The sequence below is a fragment of the Penicillium vulpinum genome (assembly GCF_028829585.1).
Source record: "Penicillium vulpinum strain IBT 29486 chromosome Unknown utg000004l_segment0_segment0, whole genome shotgun sequence".
In the NCBI taxonomy this organism is placed as follows: domain Eukaryota; kingdom Fungi; phylum Ascomycota; class Eurotiomycetes; order Eurotiales; family Aspergillaceae; genus Penicillium; species Penicillium vulpinum.
The window spans coordinates 2748815-2769625 of record NW_026643244.1 but is presented as its reverse complement, the minus strand read 5'-3'; the positions used below and the strand labels follow the sequence as shown (position 1 = coordinate 2769625).

General features: G+C 47.6%; 6 protein-coding genes across 6 annotated transcripts; 3 read left to right on the top strand and 3 right to left on the bottom strand.

Moving 5' to 3' along the window:
* Positions 1–962: 962 nt before the first annotated feature.
* On the bottom strand, positions 963–2920 carry N7479_009538 (uncharacterized protein; the record flags this gene model as incomplete). Its single annotated transcript, XM_057257231.1, has 3 exons — positions 963–2530; positions 2582–2759; positions 2828–2920. The coding sequence occupies 3 exons, from the start codon at positions 2918–2920 to the stop codon at positions 963–965; spliced, it is 1839 nt and encodes a 612-aa protein (XP_057104689.1).
* A 1154-nt stretch (positions 2921–4074) lies between these two features.
* Positions 4075–4878, bottom strand: N7479_009537 (C2H2-type zinc finger protein; the record flags this gene model as incomplete). The annotated part of the gene is made up of 1 exon (XM_057257230.1): positions 4075–4878. One exon carries the CDS (start codon positions 4876–4878, stop codon positions 4075–4077), a length of 804 nt encoding a protein of 267 aa, XP_057104688.1.
* A 6424-nt stretch (positions 4879–11302) lies between these two features.
* N7479_009536 (uncharacterized protein) lies at positions 11303–12175 on the top strand (the record flags this gene model as incomplete). Its single annotated transcript, XM_057257229.1, has 1 exon — positions 11303–12175. One exon carries the CDS (start codon positions 11303–11305, stop codon positions 12173–12175), a length of 873 nt encoding a protein of 290 aa, XP_057104687.1.
* Positions 12176–13312: 1137 nt separating this feature from the next.
* Positions 13313–15061, top strand: N7479_009535 (glycosyl hydrolase family 79 C-terminal domain-containing protein; the record flags this gene model as incomplete). The annotated part of the gene is made up of 5 exons (XM_057257228.1): positions 13313–13578; positions 13637–14137; positions 14194–14246; positions 14294–14490; positions 14549–15061. 5 exons carry the CDS (start codon positions 13313–13315, stop codon positions 15059–15061), a joined length of 1530 nt encoding a protein of 509 aa, XP_057104686.1.
* A 450-nt stretch (positions 15062–15511) lies between these two features.
* N7479_009534 (uncharacterized protein) lies at positions 15512–18093 on the top strand (the record flags this gene model as incomplete). The annotated part of the gene is made up of 2 exons (XM_057257227.1): positions 15512–16295; positions 16349–18093. 2 exons carry the CDS (start codon positions 15512–15514, stop codon positions 18091–18093), a joined length of 2529 nt encoding a protein of 842 aa, XP_057104685.1.
* Positions 18094–18612: 519 nt separating this feature from the next.
* On the bottom strand, positions 18613–20769 carry N7479_009533 (uncharacterized protein; the record flags this gene model as incomplete). The annotated part of the gene is made up of 1 exon (XM_057257226.1): positions 18613–20769. One exon carries the CDS (start codon positions 20767–20769, stop codon positions 18613–18615), a length of 2157 nt encoding a protein of 718 aa, XP_057104684.1.
* Positions 20770–20811: the final 42 nt, after the last annotated feature.

Here is a 20811-nt window from a genome sequence, read left to right as displayed (position 1 = left end):
GGCGTGCCGTCGGGGTTGAATATGAGATCAGGTTTGAAGATGATATTGCTTGGGCAAAATTGCTCCCAGTTTTCCAGCCAATATGGCAATGGTAGGCTGTGTTATGGAAGATAGACGTATGGAGTAGGTATGGGATTCAACAGAGAGCACAGAAAGCTTTCATGGCTGTGTATCGTAATGGGACAAAGATGATGAGTCAAAAGAATGCGAAAGGATTTAAAAGGAAGTGAAAAGAAAGGGAAGGGAATTGACCGGTTGGAGTTTATATAAGAACACAGCACTCACCTATATAAAACTTCATTTCATCACGCAAGGCAGGAACTATAACCATAGATGTATGTGCATATATAGGGAGATCGTGCAACCTAAGCCTGAGTTCGTACCTATTTGAATATAGGAATTTTATGGACCAAACTGTGATATGCGCCTATTTAATTCTTCATCTTGATTTTCCTCTTGTTCACCTTCCTAGGTACTCTAGCCATGCGAGTCTTCCAACCTTGAACAACAAGTAGTTCCCACTCATTTAGTAAGGAGCCCTAGAGTATTTAAAGGACTGCCTAATAATGCCGTGTAGTCTCTCGCGGTTATTTAGTTAGGATCGGTAGCAGGTACACCTCCAGGGCTGTGGGCCTTGGGAATATTGCACACATGCCAGTCTATATAGTAGATATACAGGACCATTCCATACTGAGATCCAAACCACTGATAAGCAGATTCTTTGTTCGTGTGCAGGACATATCGAGTCTTGACAAAAAGGAACGAAACCACCCATGCGAGGTTGGAATGACCTTCACCATATCCATCGTGTCCATAGAACGCTGCAAAAACAGAAAGATTGCAAGTCACAAGATATTCGTTAAGCTAAAAAATAGAAAGTAGGAAATGTAAAAATCAAATAAACATGGTCTCATAAATCATGAAAGAGTGAAAATCGTGATAGCTCAAAAAAGAAAACAACACTAGTAAGAGATCTGCGGTGCTTCATGGGCCCCATAAGGATTTCCATCACGGTAAATTGGGGTGTTGTCGTTCCGGGATTCGTTTATCAAAGGGGGATATTCAATCTCATCAGGCCATCGATGACGATGGGAAGGTGCACCTTGGCTACGAGCGCGACGACGCTGACGCCTAATCGCTCGTTGGGCACATTCCTCCTGGAAATGTGTATTTTCTTTTCGCTTCTCCATAACCTCCTTCCATTCACCATAGGCGCCCTTGATACCGAGTGCCGCAAGACCAATACTCATAGCGTCCTTGGTGTTAGCTTTCATCCGTCGTTTCCGAGCCTCCTCAGGCGTAATCTCTCCTTCTTTCAACTGCTGCATGCGCTTTTTCCTCTTCTCCACGCTACCATAGAGACCGTGCGCAGCGTGGATGGTAGCCACACTGGCCAGACCTCCCGTCAGCAGCATATCCCGCTTCAATTTCTTCCGTTGCTTCATTTCATCAGAACTGTCACCTAGGTCAGAATCACTCTCGGAGCTGGACCCGTGGCCACGGTCCTTTGAACCGCCACGTGGTTCACCACGTGTAGTGCCGCTGGGTGCATATGGGGGTGGATTTCTTCCGTCCAATGAACGGTGTCGACCTACATCTCTCGAGCCTTTGCTCCGTCTCGAGTCCCTGTCGTAATAATCGCTGTCCGCATCTGAATCCGAAGAGTCGTCGTGTCGAGTTCCCCGGCGATGACGCCGCTCTCTGTCGTCCCGATGCTCCCGACGATACTCCCGGTGGAGCTCCTTACGACTGTCTCGGCTGTCGCGGCGGCTGTCTTCTTGTTCTCCAAGTCCCAGGGCGGCCATACCCTTGCTGATGTAGTCCGAAACGCTCTTGCTGCGCTTGTGGGAACCACGCTCCTCACTGCTGCCACGGGAATCGCTGCGGCCGCGAGGCCGAGATCGTGATTTTGAGTATCGATCAAAGATTTCCTTTCCTGCAGCAGCAATAGCTCCAGTAGCGGCAAGGTTCTTGAGACCACTGCCACTACCGGAAGAGCGACCACCGTCTCGGCCACGAGATCGCGAGCGTGAGCCACCACCAACAAAGTGACTGGCGGCCAGACCTGCAAGCGTGGACTCGATTACATGACGTTTTCCGTGCTTGCTGGGATCTTTATCAACAAGGCCATCGGTACCACCAGCGGCCACAGCAGCAGTGAGGACGCGCTTTCCTTTTGCGCCAGCCCAGTCACCGGGCTCTTTGCGCTGTTTGAAAGCCTCAACTGCGCCGGCTGTCAAGGCAGCACGAGCAGCCTGTATGAGGCGCTGCTCGCTCTTATCACGTTTGCTACCACCGCGATGGCGGCTGCGACTGCGACTGCGCGAATCTGACGGCGACCTTGAATATGATCTACGGCGACGGTGGGACGGGGAACCGCCGCGGCCACGCTCTCCGCGACTGGCCGAAGCAGCGGCACCCCCGAGGCCTATGGCACCCAGGGCTTGCTCGCTGAATGACTTGCGACGTCTGTGGCGGGGTGGAGAGCGACTTGGAGAAGAATCAGAATCGTATCTGGAGCGACGGGAGCCTGAGAGATATTAGAATTAATTCCAACCACATTCAGTTCTATGTCACTCACGTTTCTCCTCGTAGTGTCTTGACCCGCGAGGACGGGAGTTTCGGTAGGAAGCATCGTTGTGTGGATCGTAACCGCTGATGGAGGAGGCACGGCGCACGTTCTCGTAGACGGGTCGTCTCGCCCGCCGAGAGTCATATGACCGCTCGTAGACATAGTCTGAGCCTGGTGGATATTCGCGCTGCACTTCCTCGATCGAGTCGGTGCTGGCACGAGGTATATATGGCTCTCGCTCGTGTCTTCTGTAACGGCCACGAGGGTCATCATATGGATCAGCATAATTGGCGGGGGGGCGTAGCGGTCGCGCGGCTCGCGATAACGGCGGTCCTCGTAGTACGCCATGGTTGAGGCGAAAGTGAGGGGGGAAACAAATACAAAGATAAAAGCCGAGAGGTTGTGACCTGCTACCGTTCACTGGGAAAATATGTGGGTTGAAAAAAAGAAGTTCGTGATCAGAGATGTATGGCGGGGCTAAGGCTGGGGGTGGCGTGACGTCGATGTGGATTCAGATGGATTGAGCGAAGACTTGGGGCTGAGACTTGGCAGTGGCTGAGAGTGATAGATAGTATATCATGAAGATAATACATGGAAGAAAAAGTACAATGGTAAAGGCTAAAGGTCGATTGTTTTTCAGACAGCATATATATACTTGCAAATCAAGATTACGGCAATGACGTACAATAGAACAGCGAGGGAATGTTTTAAGAGCGGATATACCCCATCGAATGAGCATCTGGGCCGATGTCGTGTATCAGATATCAGTTATTACTCCGACGTCATCCTGCATCTTTAGCCCTGATATTAGGGGATTTTCAACGGCCCAGCCCTATGATATACACAAATAACAATTCGATGATCATTGACTATTTTCATTCTACTTTCAATCAAAAGATGTATATAATATTATACAACATACATATGTAAACATCTGTGTACATATGTAAAATATAAAAAAAGAATGCCGGGGATTAAGATTTATGGAACGTAAACAATGGTTCCACGGGTCGCCTTCGGGGGTTCCCAGTGGCTTACGATCTGACCAACACGATGCTCTGGATGTCGTTGAGTGCAGAACTGGTTGCACATAAGTTTTCATGGGAATCCCTGAAGGGACGCTGGACAGTATTTGGCTTAGAACATCGCCTCCAAATTTCAACCACACATATCACGAGAATCAGATGGTACACGAGGGATATAAAACAGGGAAATAATAAAGACACATAGTAACACGTATGATAGGCCTAGACGTCTCGATATTTTGAAACGTGCAGTCATGCAAATGGATCGCTGAGATATGAAAAATAAACAAAAGTAAAATAACACATAGTTGAGAGCCCAGAATTGACAGTCGGAAAAAAAAGAGGCACTAAACAGATAGAATCGAAGTACACCGCACAGCAGTGGCCAGGCACAAGGGACCAACATAAGGAGGAAGTCATATACTAAACAGCTAATAGAGTGGACGGTCGGGGAAAATAAAAAGAGACAGCATTCCCCTATGGCGCCTGTGGACCAGTCCCTGGGGGAGGCCGTACAGCTGCCTCCATGGGTTGACTGATATTGCGCTGGTGAGAAGCAGATGCGTATGCCGGGTTGGGACGACCCACCGCCCAGCGAGCATCAGTTTCCGGCTCCGAGGTGGAGCGTATGTCATCTGAGTGCGTGCGGTGTGTCCGGATGTGTTGTTTCATATTATCTTTCCTCGTAAAGGCTTTATTACAGATTGGGCAGTGCACACTCTTTTCGCCCGTGTGCTTCTTTCCGTGGCGCGCAGCATGGCCAGAAGTCGTAAACGTTGCAGTGCATCCATGGCTTGCGGCATAAGGGCACGGGTACTTGTTCTTTCTTCCAGTGCCGCGCGGTGCTCCAGTCTGGGAAGACGCTGGTTCAGATGTGCTCGAACGAGTCTCAGGCGGCGTTCGAGCTGCTGGACCACGAGCAGGGAATCGGTACGGGTCCCGTCGCGGATCCTGCCGGGCATACGGGTGATAAGCCGATGGCTGACTGGTGATATAGTCATAAGCCGAGCCATCCGAAGACCCAGGCGAAGCAGGCTGGACGACTTCGGTCACCGTTTCCAAGTGTCGTTTGGACCCTCGTGGTGATGCTGCTGGGGATTGGGATGATTTTTGGGGACTGGTATGTTGTGGGTCGTCGACGGGCGGGGCTTGTTCTGAATGATGTGGATAATAGGATGGTGATGTCTGAGCCCGACTAAGTCGGGGTGCGGAACGGACCGCAAAAGATGGGTTATCATCATTATTCAGAATGGACACAATACTCGTCCTACAGCTGGACATCTCCTCAATGCCCCGATGTGCGGTCACCGGGGCTGGAAAATTATACTATAAGGCAGAATGCAAGTTAGTTTAAACTGTTGGCAACCGGCTCAGCCGGGCTCTGGGTGTTCGTAAGAACTCGAGAGGTCACCGATCTGAGACAAGGGGAGAAAGGAGAGGAGGGTGAAGAAATGAAAGAACATCTCGCTCATTTCTTGCTCCGGAGGACACAACAAACGCACCAGCGGCTCTCGAAAGATGTTTGTCCTCTGTGTCGTGTAACACGTCGACAACATTAGACCCTAAATCGGCGCTCGCCTGCAGACCTGAGCAGAGGCCCGATGACTCGAGCTTGTGCCGCGCTCCGTGTGTCCTTTTGAGGTACGGAGATGGAAAAGTATCTCAAAGGGTGGTTTAACGACGGAGCTATGATAACTCGGCAGTGATAGGGCAAGGTAAAGTTTGAGAAATCTCCTTCGCTCGCAGTGGAATTTGTTTCGAGGCTCACGTCCTCTTTTGTTTCCCTATTCTCCCTGGGATTTCCTTTTTTTCTCTTTCTAATTTTGCAATTGGATGTGGGGAACACAATCCTCAACGGCAGTTGCAAACTGGCCTGGGGATGTTGCAGAAAAGTCGAAGTTCAACGCCGGTTGTCTAACCGTGCAAAGTAACAGTTCTTCCAGAGAAGTGTTAGGCTGTCTGGGAATATGTAGAAATGAAATGCGCTCTGCGCGTGCCCGTGATAGAGGTCAGAGTGGAAATGAGAGCCCCGATACGAGATAAGATGGGGAGGGACTGAATGTAGATCCTTAAATAAATCCCAAAAAATAGAGGTAAGAATTCAAATATGAATACAGATCAAGAAGTAGAGAAAGGGAAAAAAAAATGATGAGCAGCCAAGCATGGTCATTGGTAACTAATTATACTAATAAGAGTGAAAGAAGCCAAGCTCCAGGGTCTGTCGAGGCTCCCCAGACACTTCCATACCGAGCACGCTATTTAGCTCGGTGGAGAATTAAAAACAAAAAGAATTCAATAAATATAAAATTCCCCCAAAAAGAAATATAAGACACAATACAATACCAAGACCCCTAATCCACACCCTGTGCAGACCCGTTTTCTTCTCCGTTTCTTCCGGGCCGCCCGCGTCTCTAGTATAGAAGGTCTGTGACTTCTGTGTTTCTTTTTTTGGGCTTCACTCTTCTGATTACTCTTGATTTGCTTTCTGGTTTTCCCCCCTCACTTCTAAATATACTGTAATGTGCAGTTAGAGGTGTCAAGGTGTTAACTCCGACTGGGTTGACATTAGGACTAGGGCTTCGGCTAGGCCAAGCGACAGGAAACGATCCACCCTTCGGCAGAACTACGGACAATCATGGGACGATTGGACCCTGAGCAGTTTTTAATGATTTTACGAATTTTATTAGTTTTAATGGTTTTAATGGTTTTATCGACTTTATTTTGAGGGATTCTAATATTATTGGAGTCTGAGAAAATCAGCAGCGGACAAGCTTTTAGCCCTGTCCACATTATTATCCCCCAATGCAACGTATTCATATGGAGTACTCCGTACTAGTAGCAGCATATTAGAATCATATTTCGGCTCATTTCCCAGGCTAATTCTTTTCCACCTGGGAATATAAATCCGAGAACATACGTAAGTGATGATGTTAGTAACTTGGCCTGTTTGGGAACTCACCTCCGGCTCGGGGACTATAGCGGATATTGGCTTCAATTCACGGATTACTAGGTTGATTGGCTAATTTCTTACTCCGTACAAATTATACTATGTTATTCCTTTTTATTTCTTCGTTTATTACAAGGTTATCTCGTCCCAAGCCAAGGGAAAAAAAAAAAAAAAAAGACAAAAGGGCCCAGCCGAGTCTAGCGAATCTATTTCCCCATCAGGGACACAACGTGGCGCCCTTGCTCGTCGGGCTTTCTTTCTTCTAGAAAGAGTACTTTGCACCGAGATTTCTTTCCCTTCCCTCCGAAATCATTCTAGTTCGGGAATTTCCCGAGCTTTCCCCCAAGATTACGTATACAATTAGTAGGTACACACATATATTGAATGCTTTGCCTCCAGGGTCCCCAGTAAAGATAACCTAATTAACCTAATCTGGATTATCTCTGTCTATGTTAACCAAATACTTTAGGTCCTAAGGTTGAAAATGGACTGGCCCGTGCAACATGTATTCGTATTCGCATCCAACATCCGCCCCGCTCCGAGAACACCATTCGCGGGGACCTCTCCAGGATATTTCTTCCTTTCCCTCTTGCAGTACGGAGTACACGTAAGGCGACGTATAATGAAACCTTAGACATGTGCCGAGTAATTATACGTCGTTCTTTTTTTTAATAAAGGTGATATATCTAGTAGAGACTGTGATTAGATTGTGAATTGTATACTCTATAGAGTACATATCATTTTACATCCGGAGTATTGCTTTTCCCTTTCCCTCGTTTCTCCCGCAAATATCACTCACACTGGCATGGCAGCTGACACTGCCGATCAAGCCAAGCTTCAATCTTCCGATCTGCTGGACATCATCTGAGAAAGATGTAGTTCATGGGCCGAGGACGCGGACCGTCTTTGGGCTTTTTCAGCCGAGCGCCAACGTTGATTTGCCTAAACCTCGATCTTAGACGGGGCATACGTATGCAGCCTACGTATATCCACGGTAGTTCAAGCTGTTTAATTCAGGCTATCCAGTCCTGCCCCAGCAAATATACTTCCGTACTTGTCTCAACTAGGCATCTAGTGTTCGAATCATTTTTTCTTACTCGCCATTCCAGCTGACGCCACAAGCTTGATTCGTCAGGTCCCTGCACCTGTCGCTTTGTTTTGCGTTCCTGAAAGGACCCTGTTTTTTATTCTAATATTTCACTTTATTTTGTTTCTTTTGCCCTTATTTTACATACCTGAATGCAGGGACTCGTGGCCCGCTTACTATGATGCGACTAGTCAGGGCGTTGACCAGTAGTATAGCTTCGCTCTAAATTTACTACTGCACACGCCACTTTATTTTTGCCATCTTATATGCTTAGATGTTTCAACCATCCTGTAGGCAGTACTCCGTATAGAGGTATCAAATTTAAATTTCAACTAAATAACTTGGATTTATTGTCTCAAATCTTATACCGGTCGGAGATTTTGTTTATATCCGAAATGTCCGGGAAAAAAAATGATCGATGTTGATCTCCACCCAGTTCCCACTCATCTTTTTCTCATCTTCGAATCAGAAAACAATCGCCATCACTCAGCCACAGTCTGCATAAAACTGCTGCCTGATTACCAGAATTTACTCCATAACAAGCATAGTTACAGTATGAAAGTGTACAAGTTCATATTTATAACCCGGAATTTATGCTTAACTACATAGAGACGATCCGGCAGTTAGCTTCCCGGTCTCTAGTAGAGCGTGGAGACTTCACTTCTGCACTAAGCTTCTCTGGCTCGTGTCCGGATGCTTTCGCACTATTGATCTTTTGATCTATTTCTAGAATTCGTAACGAATTGCCGATAATTATGGATTTGTGCTAAGTCATATTTTTCTTATTAGAGTATTATAGTGCATGGAGAGAGTAAGATGCTTAACATAGTATTTCTATGGATCCGTGGACCTGGCGCATATGCTTACAAAGCGGAGAAAAATGGCCCCGGGGCTATCGGGGCTGCTTATGGATATATATTACCGCTTATGCATATAATTCTATAACAGAATATACAATATAAATTCTCCAAATTGGATCGACAAGTCCGTTCTGGTCTGAGCGGTACAACCCCAGGTGTCTAGGCTACAGTCAAACCTTGGCTATAATAAATCTACTCTCGGTACGAATTTTCATTGTCTGACTGTAAAGACTAGACCCTTTTTATGACTAACGTCCGATGTTTTTTTGGATTGGATATCAAATCAACCTGTATATTATAGTCAACGATTCGTCAGAGCTTGCGTAGTATCCATTATAGTATCCATCATCTCTTAGAGATTCCCCTCTTAATTCCCCATTTATCTGAGTTCATCTGAGTTATGTTCCCACCTGGGCAATTTTCCCTGAAAGAGTTCGCACATCGTATTTAGTGGATTGCAATAATTTCTAACGTTTGTACTCCGTACTCCGTACTAGTAAACAGAAAACGCAATAGTCCAAACTTCCTAAAATAAACCTACATCAGGCCACGTGGAGGAGGAATCCATAAGAGCTAACCTCCCGAGGCCCATTATTATGCGCCACCTGCTGATAAGGGTTCGGCCGGATCTGGTTCTCGGAGATGGATTAAGGAAGTGGAATGGATAGCTAACGATAGTCTTCAAGGTACGGAGTACTCTACCTAAGTTCACTAGGTAGTGACCGGTGGCGCAGCTCGTTGGATACTTGAGCAAGTCAATACATACAGTACTTCACAGCAGTATATAGATTGTTTTGATACCAAGATTTATTGGCCTTTACTTTTGCTTATTTTCCGCATCCATTGACTTCCAAACAAGCATTAAGCCTATAGCCATATTAGCGTATATGGTATACATGAGGCTGCGTAAGCAGAAACGTCATGTTGGTGCGCTATTCATGCTCCATCCTGGGCGTGGTGCGTTAGCATGCCAAGAAAAAAGGGAAATTACTTCGAACACTGATAGGTTAGCCCCTGCATATTTGGGTGGGGAGTCCGATGCGATATGGCGGCTACCTAGAGATGGTGTTGGAAGTCCCGGAGAGCGTTTTCGGGTAGGCACCGAGCGGAGAGGAACGAATACGTAGACGGGGATCGTAGTTCTTTTGATTATAGAGATCTTTCGCGGGAATTTCCAATATCGGATCCTGACTTATCATGATCGACATGATTATTGCCAGCGTGTCAGCATCGATATAGCCGATGGAAGTTTTTTTGTTAATTCACACTAGTTAGTTAACTAGTTGGTTAGTTAGAGACCGAATTTACTCCGTACATAATACTACATTAATTAAATAACCTTGAGAAATTAACAAGATCAGGTTTCTAGGCGGCTAAAAGCTAATAGCTGCGGTGCTCTAAGAAATATCATGCCCCTGTGGCTATCCACCGGCTCTTGTCCCATCAAGCCTCTTTCCCCTTCCATGATCTTGATAGATTAGTAACAAGCAGAATCTACTGGAGTAAACTCCTTCAAACCCCCGTACTAGTTATGGTCCTCGAGTACCTTTTGGAAACACATTCGTGAACCCCTGCTAATATTCATTTTATCTTGTCAGACTTCAACAGACGAGTTTCTACGCCCGGTCCTTCATTCCCCTCTCCAAATATGCAGTGCCTTCATGTGAGTTCGGCGTAGCAATGATTCGAAATCATGCAGTCAGCCCAAACCCGTCGTCCAGCCTGCCTCTTGCCCGAGAAGGAAGCAAGTCCTACATTCTCTCCAGGGCTGAAACTACTACACATGTCATCCAGCCTCAAAATGGAAGCGATACTGCTAGGTGCGACACACGGGCACCAGCGCCCGGGTCCTGCGTGTGACAAGTGGCCATGCCGAAAGCTGCGCTGCGATGTACAGCAAACACAATGCGGGGTTTCGTCAAGGGATAGGGACTGTGTATGAGGTGACACAGCTTGGGGCTTGAGGGCCAAAAAGGGTCACCTGAAGGTCCAGCAGAATGGGGTCGGACATGCATCCATTGACTATGTTGAAAAGCCTTTTCATGAGTCAATGGGGAATATTAAAACTTTCATCGATCTCCGATCAGTAATAGGTTGGGAATATTGGCGTTGCGAATGAGATAGATTACGCTGGACCTGTATATTACAACAGCGGCAACTTCTTCTATCTCAGAGCTCGATGCGTTCGGATTTCTGCCTGGCTCGACATTGCTTCCTTGTGGATCCGTCTTTTTGCTTGACGTTGTAAATCATAGACAACCCGCCACAGGGGATTCGCAGAGTAGCATACCGTGATGTAGAAAAAAATAGCAAGATTTAGATCCAACATAAGGCAGTGAATTCAAAATCAAGATATGTCAAAAAGATACAATTAAAAGAAACGCGGTAACCCTCAACTTTGGCGTTATTAGCAACACACTCTAACCAACTGAGTTATGGAACCCAGTTATAAATCTTGACAGCTATTGAGGTCTTGTCAGGGCAGATCTAGATTAGGACTCTATACATAGTGCATCTGTATAAATTGGACAGGCTATCATTCAATCTATAAGACAGACAAAATATGTAGTTTGTTAGTTTATGTTTGCCCTCAACCAAACTTAGGTTGTAGGGCATCACTAATGTTGGTACTCTCCTTTGTTGTCACTGAAATCCTCACCTCCTTCTTCCTCTCTCTCTTCACATCCACTTCTTCCTCTTCTCGCTCTCGAGATTTACATTGCATCTTCCTCGGCTCATCGTTTCCCCCTTCTCTACGCCTTATCGTCAACAATAATGGTTAGACTAGTTGCTGTCACCCAGGGAACCTGAATGCCAGAGGAAGATGAAGCGAAAGATGCCGTACTGCCCAAGATCCCACAACTGACCATGGAGACAAACATTAGCGAGTGGTGTAGTACTGTAGACGAGGATCTACACCCAAACTACCTAAACTTTATAGTTGACGTTTCGATCCCTCACCCAAAACTATCCGACCCAGATTACAAGAATTGGTATCAGTGGTCGACCACTGTTTATCGGCTGTTATATTCGAGCATGGATGAGGATGTCCAGAATATGATTGACAAGTTGTCTAACCAACCTGAGGTTCTTCTTACGTGTTGGCTTTTCAACGCTGTTAAAACGATGGCAAGCAACCGCACTGCCATTCAAGCCGCCAATCAGTGGCGCAAATGGTACGCCCTCCACCGATCCAACTACCCATCGGCCGCAGCCTACATCATCGCGTACCGAACACAATATGACATCGTACGCAAGCTCGATCAGGCTCCTAGCTTTTTTATCTCCCTTTGGGCTCTGCTGCAGGAACTGAGAAATGAGCTTCCAGAAGCCAGATGCGCCATTGAATATCTGGCCTTGCACAAAAGTCCAGAGAGCATCGACTATGATACTTTTGCGGCGCACTGCCACCATATGGTTACCAAGTCTAACAAGCCCGATCTTGCATTCAACAACAACCTCCCGGGCAGAGATACCCCTCGCCCGCGCGGTTTTGAGCTTCCGAACCATCGAAGTGCCAAGTCATGGGTCAAAGAATGGCGCCACCACAAACCTCAGCGGGAGTGCCATGGATGGTGCTCCTTTTGTGGCATTGATCGGCACCGCTGTCGCCGATGTCCGTATCTAAAGAAGAATCCGCATGTCGGATTTTCGCTGCAGCCCGGGATCCGGTGTTATTCGTAATACTTAAAAGATCATGCGCAAGCTACCTCAATTGCCCTAGTTCCTAGCCTTCTCCGTGACTGATTTCTCAGGCCACCTGTTCAACTGTTAATGACTCAAGTGAGTCTACAGGCGCTGCTGGTGTTACTTCCATTACCGCTTCCCTTCCCCGGGGCCTACTTCTATTCAATTTCACTGGGGTTCATAATCCTAGATTCATGTCTTTGAATTCTTGACTTTGGTTTTGCATCTTTTTGATCAAATGAAATCATTCTACTCACCAACGCTGAACATTCGTAAAAGAAAATATGTCTGTAGCCCCTATACCTAGGTCATTGCCCTTCACCACTTGGAGGTGCCGGACAGACCTCTTCAGGACTAGCAAAGTCAAATTATCAAAAAAAGAAGCTTTCGGCTTTTGAACTTGAAAATATCCCGGCTATGCGGCATATCCAACCTTAGAACCCCTCCCGAGGGGATGAAAGGCTTATTCTTCAGTATAGGGTCAAGTTAAGTTATTAAGTTCCTGTCTACGGAGTACACTACTTCGAAATGGTCCGATCCTTAGAGCGGTTCAGCTGTTAATTTTCTTACTGACTACGGAACATATATCTCAATAACACCTGGAAGTCTCTGATTTAATATCCTACCTAGGTATACAATCACATCACCCCGCAGAATTTAGGTACTGTGTAATTGGGGAGACAATGCGGAGATATTGCGGGGGGTTTGTGGGGTGCATTCTGGGGCTGTGGTGGGTTAATCCCGTAAGCTTTCCACATTGTCTACGCAGCGTCATATCGGTATATCGGCTATTGTAAATAATTTAGTTACCAAGGAACTGTTGCTTTTTATAATATCATGAGGGTCAAAAGTGAATCAAGAGTAGTCCAGGGGTGAGGCTCTATATAGTGAACCCTGAGGCGAGTTGAACGCAAAAAAAGGTTAAAACTTTGGTATACATAGCATCTCGATTTGTCTAATTGTCGGATATAGCCAGAGTCACAAGAATCTTCGATTTGTGCCGCCGATGATGCATCTTTAGACTATCAAATGCCGACTTTGTATACCCGCTAGAAGAGATGGATATAAATATCATGAGCGGATCGTCTCAACAAGACCGGAAACATCAAATCACCACCGACTTTCGAATTCACCATGTTGCTCAGTATCCAGGTACTTCTATCTACGGCTGCTCTTATAGCCTCAGGAAGATGCAGCTCCCATACTATACCGGTCCCATCGTTCCCAAAGAACAGTAGTCCAGTCCCCAGGGATCTGCAATCAATTTCCATTGAATTTGCATACTTTCCTGACTATGCTGGCAACAAGTCACACCCAAATAAGTTTTCGAAGAACTTACTTCAAAATTTCAAATCTATCACTGGCGTTGCTCCGAAAGTTAGAGTTGGAGGAACCTCGCAGTATGTTATATTTTCCTCGGGTTATTGATCACAGATACTTATATGAATACACCAATAGGGACCATGCTATATACTTCCCTGACCAGGAAGAGAATGTCAAACTATTCTATCGAAATCCCACTGATGATCAGCCGATCCAAATCAATTACGGTCCGACCTATTTTGAATCATATCACACCCTGGGAAAAATCAAATACGTGCATGGGTTGAACATGAATCAAAATTACTCGACTGAGCAGCTTGAACTTGCTGCCACGGAAGCTTGTACTTCCATCGGTCCCCAGCTGCATCTGTTCGAGCTGGGTAACGAGTTCAATTTCGCTCCCGGAAAGTACCGCGCTGCAAACTATTCACTCCTTGATTATGCCGAAGAGTGGAATACCAAATCAGCTATTATCAAGTCTGCTGTACAGAAAGCTTGTCCTGGATCTTTCCCGGGGTTTATGGCGCCTAGCTTTGTTTTGCTGGATTTCATTGTTAAAACTTCCTGGACTGCCGAGGAACTCTACAATCTTGGATACGACAAAGATAATCTCACTAAAGAGATGTGCTTCCACAAGTATGATATTCACTATCCCTGTCGTTCTCCTTTCGCTTCGCTAACTTTTGGGACAGCTATATGGGTGTCAACTCACCCCCTCTGCCCCCTGCGCAGCTTGATCTCCAGCGTACGTCCCTTTGCTCCACACCAAATGGGTAATTCTAATAATGACAGGGACCTTGATGAACCACACAAAAATTGTGCAAAACCTTGCAGCGCAGATTAAGCGCTCTGAGAACCTTGCATACCTTGGTCTCCCTTATACCCTTGGTGAGCTAAATTCGATCGCAAATCAGGGCGTAAATGGAGAAACCAATGTGTTTAGTGACGCTCTGTGGCTGGTCGACTTCTCTCTCTGGGCAGCAGTACATGTATGAATCAATCATCCATGGATATTTCGGATAAAACAAACCACTGATATTTGAGCAGGGTATCAAGCGTCTGCACTTCCACCAAGGTCTTAATTACCGTTACGCCTCGTGGCAGCCAATCGAGAGCAAGGGAATTTCTCCTACCACCAGACCCCCGTACTACGGTCAAATCATGGTTGCCAGTGCCATCGGAAAATCCAAGGATACACGCATTGTCAGCATTCCTCTGTCAGAGGATACCGAGTCCGCATATGCCATCTACAACGGAAATCGACTGTCAGAACTGGTTATAACGAATATGCGGGCTTTCAACCAGACTACGTCAGGTCATCGTCCTCACAGGGAATATCAATTCCGCGTGCCTTCACAGCATAAAAGCGCTAGAATCGATCGTCTAATTGGCCCAGGAAGTGACGCGCTTGATAATATTACTTTTGGTGGGATTTCATATGATCATGCATTGGAAGAGGGGAAACCTGTCCAAAGGCATTCGAACGAAGAGACAAGGATTAAGAATGGGCTGCTTACTATCGAGGTTCCGGACTCTTCCGCCGTTCTTATCACTATGTGATTAGCTGCATGTGATTAGCTGCATTTGGGCTGTGCAAGGGACTAGGTAGTCCGTATATAAGCACAATATATACACATATTAGTACAGATATAAGTGCGGCTAACAGACGCAGCAGCCTTTTGAAAGCCGTGAGAGTCTAGAATCTATCTGAAAGTAAGCACTAAATAACATCCGTCTTATTTAAATCTCATCCACAAAATGCGCGTAAGTAATTAGCCAAAGCGCATAGCGACATATGCCAAGCAGCTACTTAAGCAGCTAAGAAGGTCACGATAGGGCTAAGGGGAGATTAGACTGGGCCCCTCTCGATCCCAGCCCCCAAAGTGGGATCGGTTTCCCTATTTTTAAACTGTCTACGGAGTAGAAAAGTTCTCGATTTAAGACGCCTGCCGTCCTTTTCCCCTTTTTTCCCCGTATTTTTTTCCCCTTTGCGTCTGTACATGTTTCACCATGGCTTCAGAGCGGGAGTCACAGCACTCGCTGCTATCCAAAGATTCCCTCGACACACAGCCCCAACGTTCTTGGAATCCACTAAGTAATCGCCTAACCCACTCGGACTACGACTACCATCCCCCTTCCGAGGTAACCTGGTCCGAAGAAGTCCTGCGCGATGTGGGTCTTGGCATCTCGAACTCAGCAGGCAATGCCATGCCGGCAGACGACCCCATTCCTGCAGACCGGCGCCATTCAACCGACAGCACCGCCACTACGACTCCAGATTCTACGTACAGGATTCCCCAGACTCCCCAGACTCCACATTCTCCACATTCCCACGCCCACGTGCGGTGCCGCAATCGAGCAACTGTTCTCCAGAAACGGCTCTCCTGGGTCCCGTTGACAGTCTTGGTTCTCGCCATCTATGCGACCATCTTTTCAGGTATTTATCTTGTCATTGCGCTGCGCAAGCCCCGATGGCACGATATCTCTAGTAAGGGGCCAGTGGCTCCATCCACAGCAACTTTACTGAGCGCCTTCTTTGCGAAGACCATCGAGTTAGCCTATGTTACAATCTGTGTCGCGTTCCTGGGACAGGTGCTTAGTCGGAGGGCTTTAATGAGGGATTCTCGAGGAATCAGTATCTCAGATATGAATATGAGGGCCTGGATTATGCAACCTGGATCTATGATTGTACATTGGGAGGCGTTGCGATATTCCGCACTCACTTTCCTCGGGTCGGTTGCGTTGGTTGCAACGTTCGTGGCGATGCTATACACCACTGCGGCGCAAGCTTTGGGTAAATCATTCCTCTTCTATCCACAGCATATGTCAAACACTAACCAATAACAGTCGCCCCCAAACTCTCTCTTGGTCCTATTGAACCAACGATGTTGCAAGGCAAGGTAACGGCCAGCTTCGCAAACTCCAACTACATCGCATCTGTCTGCGATACACCCGTCACCAACGACATGGACGTGCTCTATCGCAACACAACCTGCCTTCAAATTGTACACGCCGGTCACGCATATCACAACTACCAACAATGGATATCCCGTTGGAGCCAGCTAGTTGGTGGCAGTAATGAAACCTCAAGCCAGCTCCAAAAGCGCCCACCGCCAACAGGCTCACTCTGGGACAACACCACAGTAACAGGCAGCTGGATCGACATCCAAGACATGTCGACTCTCTCCAAGAAATACAAGCGAATGATCAACAACATCACAATGGCAATGCCGCACGGCGGCATCCCCGCCGCAGCAATGAACACTAAAAACAACCTCAGACAGCCCTCAGACACCTCCGGCGACGGCAAATACAACATCGAAGCCTCCGTCCCCTCGCCAGCAATAAACGTCCTCTGCGCAGGAATGACCGAAGATGATCTCAAACCCTTAGTCTACTCCTCCTGGCCCGAGGGCCGCAAGGATTTCAACATGACGACCTGGAATTCCGCCACCCCGGGCCACATGCCCCACCCCCCATCCTGGCGAAACCGGACCAACGTCGACGAACTCTTCGAATTCAGCTCGGAAGCCGGCCATATCCCACCCATCTTCGGAAAATACCCAGAACCATTCAACACAATCCTCAACGGAACAGGTCCCTGGCCCACAAACGCTCTCTACCTCCTAGGCGCAACGCCACGATCCAAAGACAAAGAGCCCGACCCAAACATGCCACAGTACGTGATGTGCGCACTGCGCACGAAACAAACAGGCGTATGCACGACCAAGTACTCCGCCGACTCGAGCGGCGCATCCCTCAGCACGGACTGCGAGAACCCATCAAACAAACTACAATACGACAAACTCCAAGACTCATTTCTAGAGGGGTATTGGAATGCAGACTGGAAGAATATTGCATCCGAGTGGGCGAATTCGCTCAGTCTGAACGCCGGTATCTCAGACGGCGCGGCTAGTAATGCCAGACTGCTGATGCAGATGATGCCGCGATACAACAAGACTGAGAAGACATTCGCTCTAGACCCAAAATTACCGTCTATCTCCGAGGCTTTGGCGGTGATGGCAGGTAGCACGCTCATCCTCAGCTCACAGGATGCGCCATTCGTTCCGTTTTGGAATTACACCACAACTAGTCTTTCAGAACCTGTTTACCAGCTTTTCAATGCTTCCATCCAGGCTGTCGGATATGCATCTGGTGGGACAGAGAAATGGCAAGGGGTATTCTATGTGATTCTTGTATTCGCATTCTTGACCAGCGCTGTGTGTCTCGGGTTTATGATTGTCGAAGCGCGGGGTCGACAAGTAACGGACTTCACTGAGCCGCAGAACCTGTTCGCACTTGCTGTGAATAGTCCTCAGACAACGCAGTTGGAGGGTGCTTGTGGGTGTGGACCTTGGGGAGAGCAGTTGAAGGAGAGGTGGTTTATTGGGATGGAGGAGGATGATGAGCATTATTATATTCGGAGTAAAGCTGAAGAGAAGATCCCGCTTCTTCGGAAGACGGTGGATTCAATGCCTTTGGAGCCGATGGAGATTGAGGATGGAGGTGGGGGTGGGAGGATGCTTAGTCCTATGGTTGATGAATTTAGGAGGGTCTCGAAGCGGCATTCGTTTTTGGCGAAGCTGTATTGAGGAGATTCCTAGGATGGCTTTATGGTGAATGTTTACGATACACGATTTTAGACGATAATAGTAATGAATATGATGGAAGGACGTGTTCAAGCGTAGGGCATGGCTAGAGCATGCGCTTGATTTCAAGTGATTCACACTCAAATATGTATATGAATACAACATCATACAAAAACAATTAGATCAACACGGTACAGGCACAGCCATTAAGTCAAACGAATAAAAAAAGAGAGTAACCGGTTCAACAATTGTGGCATAACGCTAAGGAATCGCTCATACACACAAAAACAAACGGAGATGATGCTGGAGGCAATAAAAATGCAGCACGTCAAATGCAACGACATAAAGCAATAAGCTTTTTCTAGCCACCAGTAACCACGGAGACACCATGAAAGGAATGGATGAGAGGTAAGAGAGTCGCCAATGGCCTGGCGAGGTGAGGTGGGTATTGTTTGAGCAAATAGAGGGAGAGTGTGGGAGAACTGGGCTCCAAATGGACTAGGGATATTGGGCGAACATGTGTTAACGATCAGCCTTGAGATTGAGCCAGCTCATATCTGTGCTGGTACCGTTCTTCTGTCCTTGCATCGGAAGTTCGTCGATGTCATGTGGTATGATAACGCTGGATCTTCGTGCATTGGACTGCCTTGCCTTGTCGGCGAAGCTTGCATTCGATGATTCCCAGGGCATATCTTGTGTGCTCGTTTGGTAGAAACTGGTGGTGTAGTTGCTGCTGGTGGGACGTCCAAGCCAGCTGCTCTGGCCCGCACCTTGCCATTTCGGATCATCGCAGTCGTCATCCGAGGCGATACTGATTGAATCTGCACTGGAGATTCGTGCCGATTGGCCCTCCGGGATCACCAGGCTTCGACTGCTCATGTTAGAAGGGCCGTGTTCCGTGGTCGGGCTCCCGCTTAAAACGTGACCGAGTGGCTTGGGTTGTTCAAGGAAGCCGAAGTTCAAAGGTGTCAAGGTGCTCATTGGCCAGGCGCTTCCACGGTAATCGGACTTGGTGTATGCGGAACTCATGGTCGAACGGTCAGATTGGAAGTTAGTGGCACTGCCATCCTCGAAGTACTTTCCCCATCCTTCGTCGGTCAATCGGTCAGCGGCCTGGTTTTCATGCCCGGGGTCATCGCCAGCCCGATTGCTGTCATCAGTGTACACGCTTGATGCGCCCATGATACCGCTGGAGGGAATTGTAGAGAGCGGACTGCTGCTCTTGGGTTGAGGAGACAATCCATAGCCTGTACCACCAGGTGGCCTGAGAGATTTCTCTCCTCTGTAGTTCCCGGACATGATAGCTAATGAATCGTTCGAAGCAGCAGCGAGTGGGACAGGAGATCTTGCCATAGGGTAAGCGCTTTCGGTCAGGGGTTCTATACCCTGATCCTGGAAGCTTAGGCGGTCTTTGTTATCGCCGCCGCCGCCGGGTTTACCTGCCTGTCTCTTCTTCTTCTCACGTCGCAGCAGGAAAAGAATGATAAGCAGGATCAAGCCAAGCCCTAAGACACTCCCAAGAGTTGCGCCAAGAATCATTTTGCCGTGATCACTCAGGCCGCTACCTGCAGCCACAACTGGTGACGATGAAGAAGTGGGCGTGGCTGAAGCCGAAGTCGATGTGGATGTGGATGAGGTTGATGTGGGAGTAGATGATGTGAATGATGTAGTTGAGGTGATTGATGTGGTTGATGATTTGAGAATATGTTGGTCTCCTTTTCCATAGAACAGCTCTGTAGAGTTGACCCATGCGTTGGAAGTTTGATTAAAGATTGCCAAGGAGTTGTTGCTTTGGCCGCTGGCGAGAACGACCAAGCCATTACTACCATGGGCAAGCGTATAATCAGACCAGGATGCTGTCGGGGCGAATTTGTCGCCGTAAGAATCGGTGATATCCCTCTTTTCCGAGGGCGCAATGGCTGTAACTGGATTCTGCACCTTTCCTTCCGAGCTGAGAAGATAGCTAGTGACGCTATTGGGGGAAGCGACCATGTTAAACTCCTCGAGGACCTTGGTTTTACCACCAGAGCCGGAGGCGAGCGCGCATCGAGATGAGAATTGGATTGCAGAGGGAAGGGTCGCCTCTGAGATGGCCCAGCCTTTGTTATCTGTCGAGTCATAGATGAAGATAGCGGTATTGGTGGCAGAGCCTCCAATCATGGCTACCTCGGAAGAACTCCAAGGCAAAATGATGGGGTCATACAATGCCGGTGCGCCCTGGTCGACCCCAGAGGAGAGCTCAAAGGTGTTCGATCCTGTTTCAATGAGGAGTGTAGATTGGGAGATCTGTGTGCTGCCATCTGTGTTTCCTGCGTAAACCAATATTTGCTTAGTTGCGGAGATGTACCCGGCGCCGTGTCCAGTTCGATCTTTCATCTCCGTTGATACCATGGGTAATGTGTCCCATTTCTGTGTGCTGAACGAAAAGCGCTGGAGGCCACTGTTGCTAGAGGAGCCGGTCCCGCCGACCAGATAAAATGCAGTTTCGTCCGTTTCGGTTCCACCTTGAATACAGGCAGGACCGGTAACCTTGTGTTGTGGAGACGGGAGTGGCGCCCATTCTCCATTTTGTTTGAGGGGTATTGATAAAAAGCCTTCCGGCGAATAGACATAGAAGGTATTGCTGTGGATAGTGGAGCAATCGCCCTCTATCTTGATTAGGGGTTTGGGGCCAGTCATGTTTGAAAAGTTCAAAATGAATAGCTCAAAGTCGCGATTGAT